At 43.8% G+C, this 17,762-nt stretch overlaps 1 protein-coding gene across 1 annotated transcript in view; it reads left to right on the forward strand.

Moving 5' to 3' along the window:
* Positions 1-4,078: 4,078 nt before the first annotated feature.
* The window catches only part of PRR5 (proline rich 5), a gene marked incomplete at its 5' end in the record, with an annotated part of 57,990 nt that continues 44,306 nt past the window's right edge, over positions 4,079-17,762 (forward strand). Inside the window, 2 exons of the mRNA XM_082490377.1 lie at positions 4,079-4,209; positions 14,638-14,718. Coding sequence (XP_082346503.1) covers positions 4,079-4,209; positions 14,638-14,718 — 212 coding nt within the window. The remainder of the gene's footprint in view (positions 4,210-14,637; positions 14,719-17,762) is intronic.

Raw genomic sequence — 17,762 nt, forward strand, 5'->3', positions numbered from 1 at the left:
AAAAAACACTTGTAAGAGAACAATACGATTGTACTGTAAAAATTAACATAGCATTACATAAATAAAATTATAAATAAAATTTAGGTGGTTTTTTTTCTTTTTTTTTTTTTTTAGCAGATCTCATTCATTTGAAACCAAGTGTACGCTTGGGGGGGCCTGCCTGGATTTTTTTTAATGTTTGGTAGGGGCAGCAATGTGGTCTTTAAACCACAGCTCCCAGCAAGAACGTTGCAGGCATTACAGGCATACCAGTAGGTAACTACAGAGTTACCCCTGGTGATTATTTTAAAAGCTGAGTTGCTATGAGGTCCTGGATCTTTACGCTAATGCTATCTTGTAATAACAGCATAAAACCTCTTGGGCTGTCAGCCTATATTCATGTACCTGTACCTTGTTTTAGGCCTCAAGATAGCAAGCAAGTCCAGGTGAGCAGAATTCCCCTATGTCTCTGGCACCGTGGCGGCTCCGGGACTTGCCGTGCAGTCACCCGCAGGATGTGGGCCCCACAGATGAAAGAACGGTTTCTAGTAGAGACAGGCCTGTTTTTATGAGGAGAGATGTTGGAGGGGAAGGGAGGGAGCAGGAGCTAGGGCTGGATGTGCCTTCCACACTGAGGTGGGTGTGTGGCTTTAATTAAATCACTTAACCTTTGAGCTGCAGGTTTCTTGTGAGTGAAACAGTGGTATTAGCACTGTGTATGGCATGCTGGGATTAAATGAATTAACGTAACAGTACTTTACAGTCTTGGCTCTGTAAATGTGCTGAGTGCAGTTGTTCTATTTAAGAAGCTTGTAGTGCTTGTTATTGAGCCTACGGGAGGGCCCCCGCCAATCCCCCATCATCCCCTCCCTCCCAATTAGTCCGGTCAGTGCTCTTATCCCTCTGCATGACCAATAGCGAGCAATCTCTGCTGCTTAGCCTCTGGATCTTGAAGCAGTGCTGTATTGCGACAACTCTCTTCACAAGTGGCTACAGAGGAACGGCCGCACCGCAAGCCCTGGCGAGGAGCTCTGTCTTCTGCATCGCCCACCAGCCACCCAGGCCCAAGGAGTCCCCGGCTACCCAGTCCCTGCAGCATCCCCTCAGTAGCGTGCTGGAACAGGAGGTAGACGTTCTGGGGTCTGTTGACATCTCTGCCACCTGCTTACGGGGTGGCTTTGGCAAGTCACATCACCTTTCTCGTCACTGTTCATGCTGAAATGCAGATTGTATCTTTTACCCAAGAGCTGCTAAGGGCTGAATTAATGAATGCTGTGAAGTCAAGGATGTCTGTGGATGCACATCACAATGTAAATGTAAAGTATTACTTGGTAATTATGGGTGGAGGTAACCCTTGTTGAAAAGGATTAATTTTATCATGAATCAACATTTGATCAGGTGGAATTGTAGGAAGAAGCGTAGGGAAAGCCTGCCCTCTGTTACCTCAATCTGAAATTTTTCAGGAGACTGGAATGCTGCTTCTCCCATGTGCTTTGTGCGTGTGTCGACTCTGAATCTAGTACTGGTTACTGAGATTGATGGGGTGGCATAAAAATAGTCTGACTCCTATAGGTGTAATATTTCAACATACAGAGGGAAAGAGGTCTTTTTTTTAACTTCTCTTGGGATTCAGTGTTTTATGAGGAAGCCAAGTACTGCTTTTTGCAGTGTTGTCTGGCGTATCCAAGGTTGACACAGCAGCTCCTTGGGTTCAGTCAATTTAGTAAGTTGAGGATTTTAAGAAAAAAAGCAGATGAAATGTTATAATGTAGCTGCTGACATACTGGCATCATCAGGGTACAGTTTTTGAAGTATCTGGTGGTGCTGAGAGATCAAAGAGTTAAACATTCTAAAGGTTTAATCCAGTATAATAACATTTTGCAAGGCCTATCAAATTCACAGCAAGTGAGAAGCAGAAAAGCAACTGAGCTAGGTGGAAAATGAAATTGGATGGAATTATATTGCCACAGGTTTATCTAACTAGTTTCACTTAACAGGGTAGACACGCGTTTATCTGAGCCCTCAACAGAAGCTCAGACCAAGTTGTGCTCCCCTGCTCTCCCAGGCGGTGTTATCCACAGAAATGGAGTGCCCTTCATCCGATTTGAACAAAGCGGTGTTCTGCTGTATCTGGTTTTAGTCACTGATTTGTATGCTGTAGAAGCCATCTCATTCCTTAGAATACAGCCATATATTGTTGTGTTTGTTTTCCTTTTGCTGCTGTGTACATAATGGATTGTTGTTCATTTGTTTGATGGATTTAAACATCTGGAAGAGACCAGGGATAGCTATGTCTTTGTACATAGGTTAGGTGGGGAGCTGCAGGTCCCTTCCAAAGTGAAATGTTATATGCCATCTACTGTGATGCTCATTTGTATACTTGAGGGTTTTGGTGTAGGAAGGACAATCAATATAGCGCTAATCCAAGCAGCTGGATAAAACTACTGCTGCTAAAACTAGTATGAGGTAAAAATGGGTTTATTTCCCTAGGTAGTTCTGCAGTTGCTTCCCACGGAGGTAATACCAAATATAAATTTTGGAAGTAAATATTTATAAGCAATAAATGTAACTGAGTTTGGGTGAGTAGTGAGAGCAATCAGTTTTTACTAAAATATGTCAGTAAATGTTGCACATATCTCACTGTGAGAAATTCAGTTCCCCTATAACATAGGCTTTGCAATATTATTTGGACACAAACAAATCCAATTATAGCCCAAATCTAGACAATAGGTTATCACAGCTGAAAAGAATATGTAGAAGGTGAGGAAAAAAAAGAAAGGATAAGTTTGTCTGTAGTGCAGCCCCCTTCTAGTGAGTGGAAGGTTACTCTGAAAGGAGCCCTCATGGCTTTTACCAGACTGTTTGGAGACCAATGCCATAGCCACAGAAGAGCAGTTATTACGCTCTGTCTCAGTCTATTGCAGTTTCTTTTCTGAGAAAGCTAATCGCTGTTTTGTTACATTACTTCCCAGCAGATGAGCCAGGCACTCCTGAATTTAAAACAGAACCATGAGTGAGTGACAGTGAGCTAAGCACAGGCTGGAGTCTTGTAGCAGCACATCCTTCAGCTCCAGTGCTGCAGTCAGAGAGAGAAAGATTTTTCCTTTGAAGATAAGACACCTGGGGCTTTTGTAGAAACTAAGTATGCCCCAAGTTGTGCAGCTGTTATCTCGATTTAAAAAAAAAAAAAAAAAAAAAAGGCAGAGAAAGACAAAGTGTCTGACTGTTCTATGCGCCACCAAAAATTCCTCAAAATACTAAAACCCAAACCAGCATTTTTCATTCTGCAGTTGTCTCGCTTGCGAATACTTTCTGTCTTGTGGCTTATGTGACACTTTCAGCCGAAGCAGCCTCCCAGGCAAGCCGTGAGGCTGTGCTGTGTGCGTACGGGAGAGAGGGAATGCATACGGGAGTGTGCGTATGTATATGTATGAGTGAGGGAGCGAGAGCGTGTGTGTACAGTGTCGTAACGTGGCAGGGCACAGGCAGTTATGAAACTTTCCAATAAAGTCTCAGTACGTCAGTATTGGTTGCTTGGGTTTTGTTGGGGTGGGTTTTTTTTTTTTTTTCTGTCTGTTGCCCTCCAGTTTCATTTCCATTTATAAGTGCAGAGAGAGAGAGGGACAGGTTGAGAAATGCTCGCAGACCCCCCCAAGCCTCTGGAGGAGCCAAGCAGTTCCCACGACAGGTGGAGCACGCCTCCGCGGCACTGAGTGAGATTCCCGGGTCGTGGTGCCCAGGGACAGGGGGAGGGGAAGCCCTCACTGTCCACGCAACTGCGGTTGAAGGGGCCCCTTCAAAGTGCTGCAGCAGCAGCCAGAAGTTTGACTTTTATTTTTTGAAAGGACTGGAGAAATTATTAACCACAGTTGATGACGTCAGAGTTGATCTGATTAAAGGTTTGTTTTCTTGCTGGCAGAGGTGTGCTCCGTAGAGACTGGTTCTCTCTTCTTTTTTTTTTAAGTTTCTTTTTTGAACAGCAAACGGAGGGAACTGCTCGCATTGCTGCTGCTGCTGCTGCCGCTGCTCCAGCTGCGTGTGTGTGTGTGTAAACAGGATGGTGTATCTGTAGCTGCCACGCGCAAACACACATTTGACCATGAGGACTCTTCGCAGGTTGAAGTTCATGAGTTCGCCCAGCCTCAGTGATCTGGGCAAGAGAGAGCAGGCAGCCTTGGATGAGCGGGGGACCCAGCAGCGACGGGCCTGCTCCAACGCTACCTGGAACAGGTAAGGTCTCACACGATGTGCCGGCTCCCCCGCAGTCTCTCCACGCTCCCGTGGCCGTGATTAATGTGTGGGTCGCTGCTCTGTCAGCGTGCAGGCTAGGTTGCCTTGCTGCCAGCTCGGAGAGGTTACAGTACGTGGGGCTTCTGTGTTAGCGCGTTACACATACCGGAGTTAGTGTTCAAGTAAAAGACGGGAGTAGCTTTTTTTCCTGTTGGTGTTAACCTTTCCCTGAAGGATGATAGCAAAGAGCCTTTTCCACAGATTGCTCAGCCTGCTCTTCCTTGTGACAGACAAGGACTTATTTCACAGGGGCCAGCTGCAAATATGTCTTTATGTCTATCTAGATATTCTCAGTCGAGGTTGATTTGGTTTAGTTTAAAAATATTTATACATACACAGCTATTAAAATACATTCTTTTTATCTGCATAACTATATATATCTTGCTGGTCGTTGATACAGATATGACAAAGTCTACTCAATTTACTTATATTAATACAAATATCTCTGTGCATGTGTGTATGTGCGCACGCAAGCACATGCACTTTGGACAGGGAAAAATAAGCCCTGATTGTTTTCTTTATTGTGTTTACAAATCTGAATTTTATTACTGTTTGAAAAAAAACAAACCACCATGCAAACATTTCATTGAGAATGTATCACTTAGCACAGATATTCAGAAAGCATCTTAATGACCGTTTTGGTGACACTCTTAAAGATGAGTCTAAGTCTCTTAAGTCATTAGGAATTATATTCTTATGTCCTTTTTGAAAATGAAATGTCATCTCCTGGGTCACAGCTTGGAAAGCGTCATTTGTAATGTTTTATAATTGTATGGCGGTACAGCTGTAGAAAGAAAAATACCGGTGAACTATAGACACATTTGCTAAAGGTATTTCAGTTTGGAGCAAAACCAAAGAATTATGAAATACCACGTTTTGTCCCTCTCGCCACTCGATATATGGTTTCATGCCTGCATTATGAATTAGTTATTTAATGCTAGCAAGCGCACCAAGCACTGAAACTGTACTGGTCACAAAAGAAACCAAGTTTCTGTTCAAATATCATGCTCTTTATATTACCTGGAGTTGCCCCCGAGGTCTGTATGGTGGTGGTAATTAAAGGCTAGATTGGGCCACCTTGGCTCGTGCCAGTTGGGGCTTCACTTGGCCAGCAGCCCCCTGGGGAGCAGCAGGGAGTAAGATACTCCTTGGTGTGAATCAAGATGACAGAATACAGTCCCCAAAGCCTTTTTGTGATGGTGTGCTGACAGCTTTAGTTGGCAGGGATTAGTATTTCCAGGTCTTGCTTTCAGGGAGGGAGCTGTGGAGGCAGGCGTGAATGGAGAGCAGGTCAGGCATGGGGCTTCACAGGAGGGGGACGGCTCCAGGCTTAAGGGCAGCTGATGCTCAAACCAGAGGGTTTTCCTAAGTGAGATGAGCAAGAGTTTGTTATTTTTAATGTGGACAGGGCAGGTATAGCTCTGGCCAGAAGTGGTTGCCTGTCAGCGAGCTAGACTTCTGTGTGTTTCATCCAAACACTTAGACAGCTGTCCCATCGCTCGTTCCTGGAAGAGGTGTCCGCAAGTCATCCTGTCACCACTTTGTGTGAACTCAGGCCTAACTGCGCTTTCTTGCTGCGGGTTGCCTTTTCCCTGTGCAGGGATCGCCGGGCCGTCCCTGCCGTTTGGTGGCATGTGCCTCTGAAATGCCTTGGGAGCACTGGCAGAGCTGCTGTTGTGGGGTGGCAGGCTGGTGCTACCTGTGGTGGCAAGTCAACTGGGCATCGCGTGCCTGCAATAATGGCTGCCTAAAGCTATGGCAAATACTCCAGATTACGAGCCAGTCACACTGCACGGGCAAAGGGAAGGCCCTTTATTTCTTATTTAATAGTGCAAGGCTTTCTCCTGAGCGGGAGACAGAGTGAGGGTAATTCTTCTTTCAGGTGCAAAACAACTTGTATCCTCTCTTGGTTTTTAAGAAACTCAGATATTTTACGGGCTGTAAAACTGGAGCTTTTCCTCAGGAAGGCCAGGGTTTAAATGATGTTGGATTAGTTGTGTTAAGAAGTTGTCCACAGTAGGTTCTGCCTATCACCAGCGCATGCCCATCTTGGTATGCAAAACAGGGTCTGGTCTTGAGGGAGCTGGTGCTCAGCTCTCGTGGAGAGACCGTAACATTGGTGTCACAAACTGGGCATCTAAACTTTGACTCACCAGAAATCTCAGGTGGGTTTTGAAAATCTTGGGCTGTACAAGGTTTTTTATTTTTTCCAAGCAAAATTAAACCACCCCAACAGGGGACTAGCATGCCATACTTTGGTTTATGGGAATATTTGTTCTTCCAAATGAAAGAATTGCCTGTGCTGTTTCATTCTGTGCAATATCAAGCTAAGAGTTTGCTGATCAAGGAAGTCGAGATGCACCAGCAGAGCTCTTCCCTCTCACCAAGCCTGGCTGTTCTATATTTAAATGTCTGCTGGTTTCTTGCCTAACATTACCAGCTGTGCCTGGGTGTGGCATGTGTGTATCTGCTTTTGAAAGAGGCTTTGAACCAAGTTCATCAAAACTGATGTGGGAGAGGTAAAGCACAACCCCAACCCTGTGGCCAGGCCCTGCCCCACACAAGACTGCTGATCCCGATCCCATGCTGAAAGTCAGCCCTTTGAGGTGGAGCAAGGATGCTGCCTCGGCCCAGCCGGGGACCACGCTGAAACGCTGCCAAGCTGGAGTTTTGCTTGTGGGGTCTTCTGCAAGGTAGCAGCAGCTCTGTCACAGTGGGCTTTGCCTGAGGAGGATGTGGCTTGTGTGTGGCTGCAGTCTGGTTGCCCAGTGATGTCCCCTCCGCTCTGTTCAGACCATTCAGCCCTCAGACTGTTTATATCGGAGGAAGCCTGCTGCTTTCTGACACCGAGGGAGGGCAAACTGCAGGACTTTAATCGCAGGGTTTGGTGTGCAGGGGGCACGTAGCACTCGGTGCTAGCAAGGAAGGTCTCTTCCTCCCCGATAACTTCCCTTCACCTCCAAACTAAAATGCTGTAAAACTTCTCAACACTGTTAGATCAAAGGGAAATTGGTGCCAAGCTGCTGCCTGCTACTATTCAAATTAGACTTTTATATCATGGCTTTTTCTGAGCTTGCTTTCCTATGCACCCCAAAAGATCTGTGCAGCAACATACTGGCAGTGCACGTTAACTAGCAACCAACAGCAACATAGTGGAACAATACAGTTTCGTTACAGCTCACAGAATTTGCATTGGATTAAAATAGCTTAGATTTTTTCACTAGCATTGTCTTCAATTCCTTTTCTCCCCCCTTTTCTGCTTCAGGCAAAAGATGAGAGCTGAATGCTGACTAAACCAATTGGACTGAGAAACCCAGGGTTTTTAGTCTCGAGCTTGCAAGCCGGAGGGGGCGGGGGGTGGCTCTCAGGGCAAATAAAATCTGTTGCGAGGTTTTCATTCTGACTGAGCTAGCACAGACTGCCTAATCAGGAGCTGATACTGTCTGAGTTGTGCTGTGGGAAAGCCTCTAGTCAAACGCACTTAGATCCTCTTTGGTGCAAGAAAATGGGGAAAATTCACCAAAATGTGAAAGAGTATGAGATAGAAAAGGCGAAGAAAACACAGATGAGATGCCTGTGACATTAGTGAGATAAGCAGTAAATCCAAGGAGACGCATGGAATCAGAAAGAGTTTTATGGTTTGGGGTAATTTTTACAGGGTTGTAATAAGCACAATAACTTGCTGTAAAGTAATTTTTACAGTCATGGGAACCATATGTCATCTTCTAATTAAAAATGAGTGTTTTTTCAGATCATGGTGAGGCTTCTCTAATGGAGGAAACATTCCAGACCAGCATATTTATCTACTGCATCTATTCAGAAATTTTCTTTCTTCCAATATTTAGTGTTTATTTAGAAATATTTTAAAATGTTTCCACTGCCTTGAGGGTCAGCTTTTTTTTTCCTGACCCTTTAATTGGAACCCTCTTTGGAGCTTTTGGCTGTGTGTGTGCACGGGGGGCAGACAGAGCCAAACTGTGGGATGGGGAGGAGAGATGGGGCGTGAAGGGGACTTCCCATCTGGTCATGCCACCACTGCTCCATGGAGCATGTGCCAGCCTTCACTACAGTAATAGAAAGTGGTGGTAGTGGTGGTAGCAAATTGCTGCTCCCCACAACCCTCTAGACATATTTATACTTGCTTGAATGCAGGTATAATTGGAAGCCAAAATCTCCATAGCCCTACAGTCTGTAGAGATACTAACTCTTGGTAACACCTCAGGGAAGTCCCTTCACCTGTCTGTCTCAACTTCTTCATACGTAATGGTAGTGTTTATAATTGCTGAAGTTTGTGAACTGATGCCTCTCAAACTCTTTGAAGATGGAGTTTTGCAGACCAGTGTATTTTCACTTGTATGATCCAGTGCGTAATTGCAGCCTACCCCTCTTTACAGATTGCTTTACCTTGGGTAGAAATTTCAGAAACATAAGTGAACTACCAGCTGCAAGCTTATTTTGAAAGGGTCAAGATCTCAGGGAAAGCCTGTGGAGTTGCAGCTGGACTGAAGCTGTCCTGAAAATAGGCTCTTCCCAGTTGAATTAAGCTAATTCAGAAAAATGAGGTTTTAGTCTGGAGCAAGGGTGTCTTCAAGGAGGTTTTGATGCATGTATATCAGGTTAATTAGTGTTAATTAGCTATTCCTGTAACTGTCCAGAGGAAATAAGCTCTAAGTCACTTAGTCTCTTTTGAAAATGAAAATGCCGGTAGTTGCAGGCTGTGATTATTCACACAGCATTGTTTTTGCTCATGGACTTCACCTGGAGCTTTGGAAAGGGGAGAATTTGCAAACACTAAATAAAAAACGGCATGATATATTCACCCACGCTGTTTGCATGCGAAGGTAGCAACTGCTTTAGAGAACCAGCATTACCTGCGTGCTGTGCGCAAATGAAAACGTGAGTCGCTCCACCTGCTATGCCAGAAAAGCCGAGCTGTGAGGGCCATGGCCATGGTTGAAGCAAACAGGACATCAGGATTCAGACACAGACTTGCAAGCCAAACTTTGCTATTGTTCCTTAACTCTGTGGACAAACTGATTCTGACCTGACAGAAACCAGTGTCTTAATCACAAGTTTTTCCTTCTTGGGTTCTTAAAAACATCAATGAAAGAAATGGGGTGGATGGTACTTCAGTGCTGGGGGGAGCCAGCCTCTCACCCACAGAAGGCAGTGATGTCTGGGTGCACAACTAGTAACTCAAGGGAAGTGTATGTTTTGGTGGTATTGAGCTACATAGGCAGTGGCTTTCTTTTATGCAAAAATCAGAATAATAAACCCCACCCTCCCTGTCTTGGCACTCACGCTGTTAGGCTGGTTGGGAGTGCCGTCAGCGAGCATCCAGCGTTGTGCTCTGGGGATTTACACCTTCCAGATCCCTTCGTGCTGACGCAAACAGTGGGGAAGGTCTGCGCTGTGTGTGCTAGAGCTGCTGTTCCCCATGTTTTGGGCAGCTGAATAGCGAGTCCTGAAGCTGGTGCCTCCTATGGAGGATTGGGCAAATCTGGAATGAGTAGTCTCTCCAAAGAGGTGAAGTTTCTTAGCCTGCTGGGTTGATTTTTGTTGCTGTGAGTGCCTTCTTGGTTGTAGGTAGTTTTCTTTTGGCAATCAGTGGCCACTGAGGGATAGAGAAGTACAATATGTTGCTGGGGCTATCTGACATTTTGTCTTCATTCTAAAGGCAAACCCCCCCGAAAAGCCTGGTCTCTGCAATTTTCCAATCCTGATTTCCCCTCCTACAGCCAGCCTTCTCTAGCCATGCTTCTCTCTTCCTGGCCACCCCCAATGAGCCGTGGGAAGTTTCCTCCCAGGCTTCTTTCTGCCCCACTGCTGATCTCTCAAAATGTCGCCTTCTAGCTACAGTCTTCAGACGAAGAGTGACCGGTAGCATATGTTTTTATGGAAAGGTGCCTGCACAATGTATCTTAGTGCTTGGGTTCAGGTTAAATAATACTGCCACAGCAATTTATCCTCATTTACACCAGTTGAGGAGCTGGCTAATGAATTGGTGTTGTGCTTTCAAGACATGCCATAATCCCGTAACTCGGAAATTTGCGTGTTCTCGCAGTGTGAGGGTGGCTGTAGCTTGTTTCAAAGGTGAACTGCTCAGGTGCACAGAGCTTCTAGGTCCCCCTTCTTCTGGGAGAAGATACTGATGGGGGAGAGTTAGAAATTGCACATTACCTTAAGCAGGAGAAAGTGCAGTGCTGCAGGAGTAGGAAAATGTGTCTGTTGGTACAGTGCAGCAAATCAGAAGCAGTTATAGCTCTGGACATGCAGTATGGGCTCTGGTCTTGATTGGAGACCGGAACCTTAATCAGTACTGAGCATCGGGAGTTCAGGAGCTGACCTTTTTTGGTGGGTCTTGTGGGCTCTTTTTTGTCTTCTCTGTGCTGTTTTGTTCTTGTGCAGCTTGAGCACACATTTACACACACAGCAACTACAGGAAAGGTGTTCAGAGTAATATTAGTGCATGAGTGCACCCATTATTAACTTTCATGTTGTAAAAGAGCTACAGAAGGGAGTTTACAAAGCATTTCCAATTCAGGTTAACTATTAAAATATAAGTTTAATTACATACATTATTGACTTAAGACTCGGTGGAGGCTGGTCGCAGGCACAAATAAAGGTGATCCACCCACCTCAAGCATCTTGCAGGACTTCTGTGTGTAAGCAGCAGCTCAGTTTTTCTTTACACCAAAAGGTTGTACCATTCTGAGTAAACGCTTTTAAACAATCATTCATTATAGAAACTATAGTGTCACTTTGATTTAAGCAAGGGTTGGGTTTGTTTTTTTCATTAGCTTAACGTAACTAAGAAGATTTAAGCTAGCTTTTTATTATCCTGACAGCTTATGCCCCCAATAGCATCCCGATTATTCCAACTCCTCTTTGTTGCCTCTTGAGCAAGTGTGGAGGGCCAGATCTCCATGGCCCTCCTGGGACTGCATGCCTGCACCCCGCAGGCAAGCGCTGCTGTTTGGGGTGGGAAGGAAAGGCTGCTGGTCAACGTAGCAGGGCCAAGACTTGTTTTCTAGACAAGGCAGTTGTCCCTCCTACAAGGGAGATCCCAGACAGATTAAAAGATCACCACTAGGATGTTTTATATAGGTGCGGTTCTACTACATGGGCAATAACTTAAATACTCATAACCTGTCTCCCTTAGTTCTTAAAATGTTTGGTCTCTCTTATTTCTTTGAGGAATAATAATGGACCTGTTAAGCTGGAGAGAGGAAACCTCCCCCTTGTTTAGATAGCAGTGCCAAAGAGAAGGAGGGAGAGCACGTGTGCTTCTACGAGAGATATTTAGTCATTCTTTTCTGCAGAAGGCTGGCAGGGAACATTGCAAAGTTCATTTCCGAATCAGAAGAGCGTGTAAAGACTGCTTGTTTTATTCACTACATTAATCGTACTTCACATATTACTCATAATATTAAAATACCCAAGTCGCTTCACTGTATACCAGAGACATTTAGCTGCCAATTTTCAAATAATTGTAAATTGAGTGTGTCTGTTTGAGCCAGCCAAAATAAGCTGGGTTAGATCATGAGTGTAGTTCTGCGCACATGGGTGTAGGGGGTAAAGAGGGACCACCGTGGCAGGGGGAGTGCTTAACGCCTTGGAAACATCATCAAAGGAGGAAAAGACAGTAGAGAATGATGGTTCCTATTTTGATCTGCTTGTGCATCTCTCCACAGTGGGTCATATTCTTCAACTGCCACTTTTAATTTCCTTTTTCTACAGATGAACGTGATTTAGCTTTTCTAACAGTGCATCTCTTTGCTGTTCAGCATTGCTGTGTGCCTGCGTTTCGAATCTCTCAGTGAATAGCATCGCGTTTACTTTCCAGCCCATTCCGTGGACCTGGGAAGGTTTAATGTGGGTAACCTGAGGTCCCCACGTGCCCTCCACTGCCACCTGGCATAGTGCCTGCAATGACATCCCTTGCGGTGGGAGCAGCCACCTGTGGCTGAATCTGGCCCTGAGCTGACCAAACTTGTCCACCAGTAGGAATCAGGCTTCCTCCCTCTGGAGACCTTATGAACAGATACCACCTTTAGCTCTTGGGGCAGGGCAACCCCAAATTCTGGTACCTCCAAGATGGGCAAATCTGGTCCTGGTTTTGCTTTCCAGAGCTCTAAAGCCGGTTGCTGCTCCATTGCACCAGACTCCAGTGCAGTGTGAACAGGGGGAGGTCAGCTGCAAAGCTCTGAAAAATGACGTTGCAGCATCACTGGTAAAACAAGATCCCCAGGAGGGATGTGTTTGCTGTAGCTTCTCATTCTTGGAAGATCTCTTCACTAGATCTAGAGGTGAGATTCAAGTTGGTGGCGTATAAATATGCCTCCTGAGCATCACTGAGGCTGGTTTTTACTGTTCCTTGCTCCTGCTGAGTACAGGCTGGGACACAGCATACAGAATGAGTGACACCCAGGGAGATGGTGCAGAACAGGAAGACTTCTGCCCTGTGTTTTTGTAATACATCTTAAGATGTCATCTCGCTTTCTCAGGTGCAACATTGAAAAATCTGTATTGTCCCTTTGCAGTCAGTAGGATTGTGAGGGAAGGAGAAGAAAAACAGTGACAATGGTGGCATGTAATACTGCTATTGATAATCACACTCATTGCTTTTGTTATTATTTTCATAAATATATTTTAAAACACCCTTTAGTGGTCACTGTCATCCTCTTTATGTGTGGGGTAACAGGCAGTTCAGAAATGAAATGACTTGCAGTCACTGCCAGCGGTGGGAATGGTTGTTTCAGTAAAAGCAGTTGTATTAGAAACCAAGCAGCAATAATGTGAGAAGTGGAGCTGATAAAGGCTGCTTTCTTGCGTGTAAGCATTGGGAAACTAAAGCATCTGTATGAACGTTGAATAAAGACTGAGCTCACCCTGCAGTGTGTTCTCAGTCATTAAAAGATACTTTTACCCCAGCTGAAACCTAAAAGACCTTAAGGTTTTGGAGACTTCTACTCCATAGTTAAATGTGGTAGATGTTGCCAAGCGGTTCCAAGAGTGGAGGAGTGAGGATGAGCTGACAGACAGAGAGACTGAGTGAGTTTTCTTTCCTTTTGAAGTCAAAGCTGTGAGGCTACAAAAGGTGGCACTGGGTTGGGGAAGGAGACGTCTACTCCCTTCTAGTAATGCTGAAACAGGTTTGGTCTCACCTTTCACTGGCATTTCTTTACCTTTGTCCTCAGACCTAAGCTCAGTGCTTTAGGCTGATGTGTCACCACTCTAATTGTGTCAGGTGTATTTCAGGAGCGTTTCAGAGCTTCATCTTGAAGCACATACTCATTTCAGTAACCCTTTGAGGTGCAGTCTTGTTAAGTTCATGGGACTGGTAAGCATCGCTGCTAAGCATGTGGATTGCTGGGTTCCTGTCTTACCTGGCAGGGTTTTGCCATTCAGCGTCCTAGAATTTATGGGGCTGGTGGCTGTACACCCCAGGGATGGACAGCGTTGGGTATGTGACTTTCTGCTGAGCTAGAGAATTTTGTGGTCTCGATCCTGTCTTTAGTTGCGTCTGATTGCAGCAGAAAGTCACCACGTCTAAGCAACATCTGCTTGCAGAACAGTTACAAATGGCATTGAAAATGAAAAAGGGAACAGATGGTTGGCCTGTACCTCCCTCATGGTTCGCCTTAGAAACTCTAGACCTGTCATTTTTTCAGCGCAGCCTTGGTTTTCCTTTAGCTGGCGCAAGAGCATAAATCTTTGAGAAGTGAGTAAGTGTCAATAGGAAACAGTCTTTGTAAGCAATTGCCCCTTTTCTATTGTTTCATTTTTGACCATGAATGAGAGATCGGTTAAATTGACTTAAAATTCATAATTGGCTAGTGTTTCTTTTAATTTTTTTTAAAGAACTAACCATTCTTGAGATTCCATTCAGGAATGCTATATTTGTGGGTTGAACTTCAGGTATAGTGTCCAGCCTGGATAAATGCTGATTTGTTGATAAAGAAATCGAGTAACCATAGCTCAGACAAACATATTCCAACAACGTGGGGAATATCATCGCTGATCTCACAGTGAAGCTGTTAATTTTCTCTGTGGTGAATATATTAAAAGTTATACTTAATATACTTAAAGTACCTAAAATATATAAGCCTAAGTTTTTTGAAATTACTGATTTCAGATGTGCAACTGTTGAAGTTACCGATTTGGAACAAATCAAAAAGAACTGATTTTCAAAGATGTCATCTATTTTCTAAAGCATAATTCCGTTTGAGGCATGGGGTACCAGAAGTCATCTATGACTTTTAAAAAGGTCCTGCAGTGTCTAGGCAGAGATGTTAAGCTTATTGTGGAAGTGATAGTCTTCTAAAATGTGATCAGGTGCTAATGACTCCTAATGTTCTCTTTCAGTATCCACAATGGAGTAATAGCGGTGTTCCAGCGTAAGGGTCTCCCGGACCATGAACTTTACAACCTCAATGAAGGAGTCAGGTAAGAGACTGGACTCTACGTAGGGTGTTATTAGCCAGCGTGCACAGTACAGTTTGCTAGCACTTGCACTTGAAAGCTTCTACAGCAATATTACAGTGGGTTGGTTTTTGTTTTTTTCCCAGTGGTAGTTTCAACCAGTACAGTCAGTTTGGGCTCAGTCGATAGCTGTTGCTGATGTGTGTCAACACCTCGCTGGGTAGTGAGAGCTGGGTTTCTCCTTCTGCACAAGAGGTATTCAGCCACGAGGAGGATGGATTATTTCAGAGTCTGTCTTGATGTACTGGATTGAAACTAAGGAACGGAAAACCTGGACCCCTGTAGTGCAGCCCTATACAACTGCAATGCTGCCGTGGTTTCCGTAGGTGCCAGACCTAGTACTGAGGTACTTCCCTTGCATGCATGGAGGATGCAAAGCCTCCAAGTGCTCAGTGGAACATGGCAAGGAAAGATGTCCTGCCTGGTGGTCCCTTACATCTAGCTTCTCCTTCCACGCAGGCTGAATATGCTGTAGATGTTACAAAGCTGTCTTGTCAGCACACTGACCTGAGTAATGCCATTTTAAGGTTTCTATGTCTTTCTCATACCGTGATGATACATTTAAGTTATAGTTACAAAGAAAAGTTTACCAAGAGATAAGCTGATATCTGGGTTTACAGCACTTTACTTTTTACTATTCTTTCTTGCACTTATTACTTACTAAACCCTCTCTCACTGACAAGGGCAAGGTAGCGGATTTCCGTTTAGAAACTTGTCCCAATGCTTTGAAGAATAAACAGTGGAAAAGAAACTGCACTTAGAAAAGACAGACAGCTTGTTACATTTCCTGGCTATCTTCAGATAAAACCCTTGGTGATTCCCTTTCCCTTATTGCTTATTCCTATCTGGGCACTGGAGTCTGACAAAATCCACAGAATATCCAGATATTCTGGGATTATCTGTCCCTGTCAGGTTCCATGTCTGGGATAGCTGGACAAATCTGGGTCCATTAATTGTGGGAATATCTTCAGAGAAGTCCAGGTGAATGGTATTTGGCCTGTATACTCTATTTTCCCCCTCTCTCTTTCTTTTTGAAATTAAAAGAAACTTATTCTCCAGTTATTTCTTACTTCTCTGGGGAGAAAATGACATACAAAGAATAGCTTTCCTAGGATGGCTGTCAGTTAGCATGATCCATCAATCATTTTGAGTTAGTTATTGGAATAATGGTTGATCATTATTACTGTAAGTGCAGTTGGGATTCTTCAGCTTTATCTGAATGACAAAAAATGGTAGTTCTGAGCTAAGATTTCCTGGCCAAATGCATTTGCCTCAGGATGTTTCTCTGCTGGTGAGGGACAGAACAGGACAGATTATCTGCTGATGTGACAGAGACAAATATAATCTTCTATGAACCAACAACTAGAAGAAAGAAAGAAAGAAAAAAGATAGATAGATGGATGGATGGATATTATTTGGTGAACTGTGCCTAGGTTTTGCTTTCATTTACCTGGGTATAAACCCTGCAACATGATGATGCTTGCTAATATAGTTGTGTTGAATTATTGCAACATCCAAGGCAGCCGAACAGGCAAGCTGACTACAAATAGACTGATTTTATTTTTTTTTCCCATTTTCTGAGGGGCTTTGCTGTGGCATGATAGGCCCATTTCTTTTTGTTAGGGTAAGGATAACGCTGCTTTGTTGTTATCTGAGCTGATCGCTTACTTTTGCTCTGCTTTGGGGAGAACACCACATGGTGACTCATACCTGAGCTGATGGACAAAACATTGTGAAATGTAGACGTAGCTAGAAAGCTGCCGTTGTAATTGAGGCATCAGCAATTTAACTCTCATGGGATGAGCGAGCATTTGGCAAGATGCAGCGTGGCTTTTGAGACTGGTTCTTGTCTACTGCTGCTCTGAGGTTGTTCCCTCTTGCCTCCAACTTGGCCTGAACAGCCTTCTAATTTATTGCCAAAAGCTGTCCATCCTCTCGGTGACAACTCTGTTTTTGTGAAGATTCTCATGTGTGTCCCGCTTGCTTCATTCATAGAAACAAGCGGAGATGAGAAAACTGCAAGTTGTCAAAGAGGACCCAACAGCTGAAAGATATATTGTTACTACTGTTGTTATTTAATTCAAAATAACTTTCTTTGAGTTAATGTTATTATTGAATGCAAAAATATCTGATTCATAAATGAACTCAGAAGTGGAACAAGTGTATATTTGCCTTACAATTGTTTTAGATGCATTTTCCCCACAAGTACATAAATAAAAAGAAACAAATAGCCATTATTTCCACTGGGCAGCATTTGAGTGTGGAAACATTCAGGTAAATGGCTTTTTTCAAGAGTTACAGGACAGTAAAAGAAGTTATTTTATTTACCACTTTAATTAGAGCAGATTCTGGGATACTTTTTGTAATTAAACCTTGAATATCCAAGTTAACTCACAGACCAAGTGTAAATATTTGAGAGGTTAGGTTATGCCCACAATATTTGCACACCAGCGTTTTGACTCAGGAATGTCACGTATATTCAACTACTGTATGTCACATACGTGCAAACAAATAAATATAACTTCCTTTTATGAATACACATCTTGAGGCTTTGAACCCTGATTATGTATGCACTGATTATTTAAGAAAACATCAGTGGGTACGAATTTATACAGTACCATTTACTTTTCTTCTAGGTTTGACTCATAAAAGCTGCCACTCATTTACACCAATGCCTTTTGACACCATTCTTGCATTCCTCTGGCATTAGAAAGTGGCCTTAAATACAGAGTTACACAGCACTCAGAAGGCCTGTTGCCAATAAAACCAGTATGTGATTTCAGTCTCTTTCATATTGCTGTAACTCCTGAATAACTCTGCTAAAGCTAATGATGTACAGTAAGATGGTTAGAAGGTACTCCAGTAACTGGGAGTATCACCAGTGTATGGCCTGTACATTACTACTTCTGAGTCCTTACTAGGTGATTTAATAGGGGATTGATTCAAAAGTCAGTAATAAAAATCTATTTGCATATACTGACTGTTTAGTGTTTTTCTTAGTGCATGTG

The sequence above is a fragment of the Vanellus vanellus genome, assembly GCF_965231255.1.
Source record: "Vanellus vanellus genome assembly, chromosome: 1".
Lineage (NCBI taxonomy): Eukaryota > Metazoa > Chordata > Aves > Charadriiformes > Charadriidae > Vanellus > Vanellus vanellus.